The sequence below is a fragment of the Lycium barbarum genome, chromosome 1 (genome assembly GCF_019175385.1).
Source record: "Lycium barbarum isolate Lr01 chromosome 1, ASM1917538v2, whole genome shotgun sequence".
Classification (NCBI taxonomy): Eukaryota; Viridiplantae; Streptophyta; class Magnoliopsida; order Solanales; family Solanaceae; genus Lycium; species Lycium barbarum.
In genome coordinates this window covers 165,979,480-165,982,620 of record NC_083337.1, presented here as the reverse complement: position 1 = coordinate 165,982,620, position 3,141 = coordinate 165,979,480, and the positions used below count along the sequence as shown (strand labels likewise).

At 32.3% G+C, this 3,141-nt stretch overlaps 1 protein-coding gene across 1 annotated transcript; it reads right to left on the bottom strand.

Moving 5' to 3' along the window:
- Positions 1–1,364: 1,364 nt before the first annotated feature.
- Positions 1,365–2,878, bottom strand: LOC132626333 (WUSCHEL-related homeobox 3-like). The gene is made up of 2 exons (XM_060341175.1): positions 2,471–2,878; positions 1,365–1,704 (listed from the first exon to the last, which is right to left on the bottom strand). Exons 1-2 carry the CDS (start codon positions 2,810–2,812, stop codon positions 1,513–1,515), a joined length of 534 nt encoding a protein of 177 aa, XP_060197158.1. The 5' UTR covers positions 2,813–2,878; the 3' UTR covers positions 1,365–1,512.
- Between the last annotated feature and the right edge of the window lie 263 nt (positions 2,879–3,141).

Below are 3,141 nucleotides of genomic sequence, written 5' to 3'. Positions count from 1 at the left end.
TTTTCAGATTTTTACCTCCTATATTTGGGTGGTTATTGATTTCCAAATATCCTTTTAGTTACTCCCACTGTATCAAAATTTATGTGTCACATTTTTTTTTAGTCTGTTCGAAAAAAAATGTTATCTTTCTGTATTTAAAAATAATTTAACTTTATGATATGATTTACAACCATATAAATATCTAAGGATTATTTTGGGTCACAAATGTAAAAAATATTCCTTTCTTTTTTAAACTCCGTTCCTAGTTAAATGGTGCCACATAAATTGAGATAGAGGGAGTATAAATTTATCGTGCTGGTTGTATTAACATAAAATCATTCGATTCATGGATCATGTGAAAATAAGTACTGCTTCCCTCAGAATTTATAGAACACCGTTTGATAGGCTGTGAAATTTCCGTATCTTTTTGGAATTGTGTGTTTAAAACTGCAAACTCGTGAGCGGCATATAAAGTCAAAGTGAAAAATAAGTTCGAAGATAATCAGATTAAACATTAACGACTTTGAGTTAAAACAAATTTTGAGTGTCCCTCTGAAAGACGGACTCAACTATATGGGGAAGTAAATGTGAAACATGGTTTAAATGGCAAATCTTAAAAAATGTACTGACATCAAGTGTTTACAATAAATCATATTAATTTACCATGTTAAATCATAAATTAAGAGGATGCGCATTGATTTACTATTATTCAGTGATAATAATATGTGAAGACGTGTGTCATGTATTTATTGGGTAGATATAAACACAAAGTAAGTCATCACATCATGCTTTTCAACCACCAACTCTCGTAGGATAAGTGCTTACCTGCACCCATTATATTTACACCAAACCAAATAATATAATCTTAGTAGGTAAAATCAAATTAAAATACATATTACTTAACAGAGGTGTTATGCAACTAGAGCAACCTTACTCATCAATTCAACGTTGCTTTTATATTTAAAATGTTTTCATTTATAGAAAAGGTTAAATTCCATATTAGTTAAGGAAATGAATTGTGATCTTTTTATAGCCATCATTTTTCAATTTTGATCTTTTTATTATGATTTTGAAAAATGTTTCCTTGTGAACTAATTTTTGAAGTTGAAAGACTCAACTGTCATATCTTTACATCGTATCAGAGGCAGACCAATCGATCCCTTTATTGTGTTTGTCTGTGTTGGGCCCGTAATCCACGCTGCAATAGAGTCCTCACGGACAGGAGTGTTATGTCCATATATTGATTGAGAGAATGTGTTGCGGTCTCCTTATGTGATTCGGGCAATGGGCAACCCGACTGACTTGAATATAGATTTAATTAGCAGAAAATTAAACCAATTAAACAAGCATATATGTACACGTACAAATAGTAGAAATAAGTTAGAAGGCTAAAATGCTTCAAACTAACATAAACGACCACGCAAAATACACGAATCAAAAGTACACTCTTCAAATAATATACTACTCTACTAATCTAATTGTACATACTTATTAGTGAAATATAATTAAGCAAAGGAGAAGATTTATAAGTTTCTAATCCTTGAATCCAGTCTTTGCGATTGGGAAAAGTTCTAATGTTCTTAGAGGTCTGTTATTGCTGCAATGGACAATACTCGAAGAACCCTCGTTTGTCATGAAGATCCAATCTCCGCCGTTGGTCCTCATCATGCAATTGATCTCCCTGAGGTAGTTCACCATGTGAGGTGATGCATCTATTGCTTCGACCTACAAAAAGGACGAGATATTTTAAAAACATTACATAGTTTTAGTTGCCAATGACTAGCTACTCTATGTTTATATATTTGTTCTAAGAATTATCCTGAAAGTTATACATGTGCATATTCTGTATTTAGAAACAATTTAATTTTAAAATTTCTATTTTACGCCTAATAAAATGATTTATGGACACCCAAATATATCTATAACTTGTGTCAGACCACCATAAATTTCAAAATCTTTCTTTTTTTCTTAAACTTCATGCCCTGTAAATTAAAATACTATCACATAAATTGGGACATAGTGAGTAACTGATAAGATAAGATATTTGAGAAGAGGAAACCCGTACCCGGTATTTACACTAAACTACATGACTTACTATAGTTAATTGATAAACTAAGACAAATCTACATTACTACTTATGCGTTCACGTAAGTCCTTTAACTTTTACTCAAAACCCCTATATGTATAATTCCATTTTAGATAAGTAATTTTGTGTAAATTCAGTGAATATAATTATTTGTTAATTTGAGATACATGTAAGAACTCATAAACTTAAAATCTACATAAATGTGATGTGTGCAGAAGACATTGATTGGTTTAAGGGTGGATTAAGTCATTCTCAAAAAAGAAGAGCACGTAAAGATTATGCGTATTTAATTTTGCATGTACGTTCATGCACGTCATACAAAACTATCAGAACGAAATCATATATACACAGGCACACGCTAACGCATAAAACACAGCACTAGTAGATAGTAGACAAAATTTGTACCTGATGAAGAAATATAGTTGGAGAGTTGGGGTATAGTTGATAATTAACAGCAGCAGTATTAGAAGAAGAAGAAGGAGAAGGAGGAGAAGGAGGGTTTTGCGCATCCTCATTAGTGTAATTCTGCATTTGCTGTAAAAGCTTTTTTCTCATGTTTTGCCTGTCTCTAGCTTTGTGGTTTTGGAACCAGTAAAACACATTCTTCCACTGAATCTTTCCATACATAGAAAGATTGGCAGTTATCATTTGTACTTGTGATGAATTTGGATTAGTCAAACCTTTTCTGTACAAATCCTGTAATATCATCAGTTGATGTGGAGTTGGTTTCCATCTAGGTCTAGGCATGTTGAGACTTTGTGAGTATTCAAAAGATTCTTGATAACAAAAAAAACACTGTTTCCCCTTTAGGGGTTTCCAAGAATAAAATGGTCCTGCTCTTTTGCTGTGACTATTTAGCAGTACTATAAATATAGACGAGCTAGACGTCAAGTGGCATGAAATAAGTAGTCATGCTGGTGTCACGATAAGGAGAGACATTAAATGAGAATCCAGTAGTATGTTATAGAATTCATATAAGTCATTATTTTAGGTTGGTTGTTTCTGCATAATGGGCTGCCTAATTATTAACTCATTTCACATAATGAATCCTGCAAAACTTACAGTGTGGGGTCTAA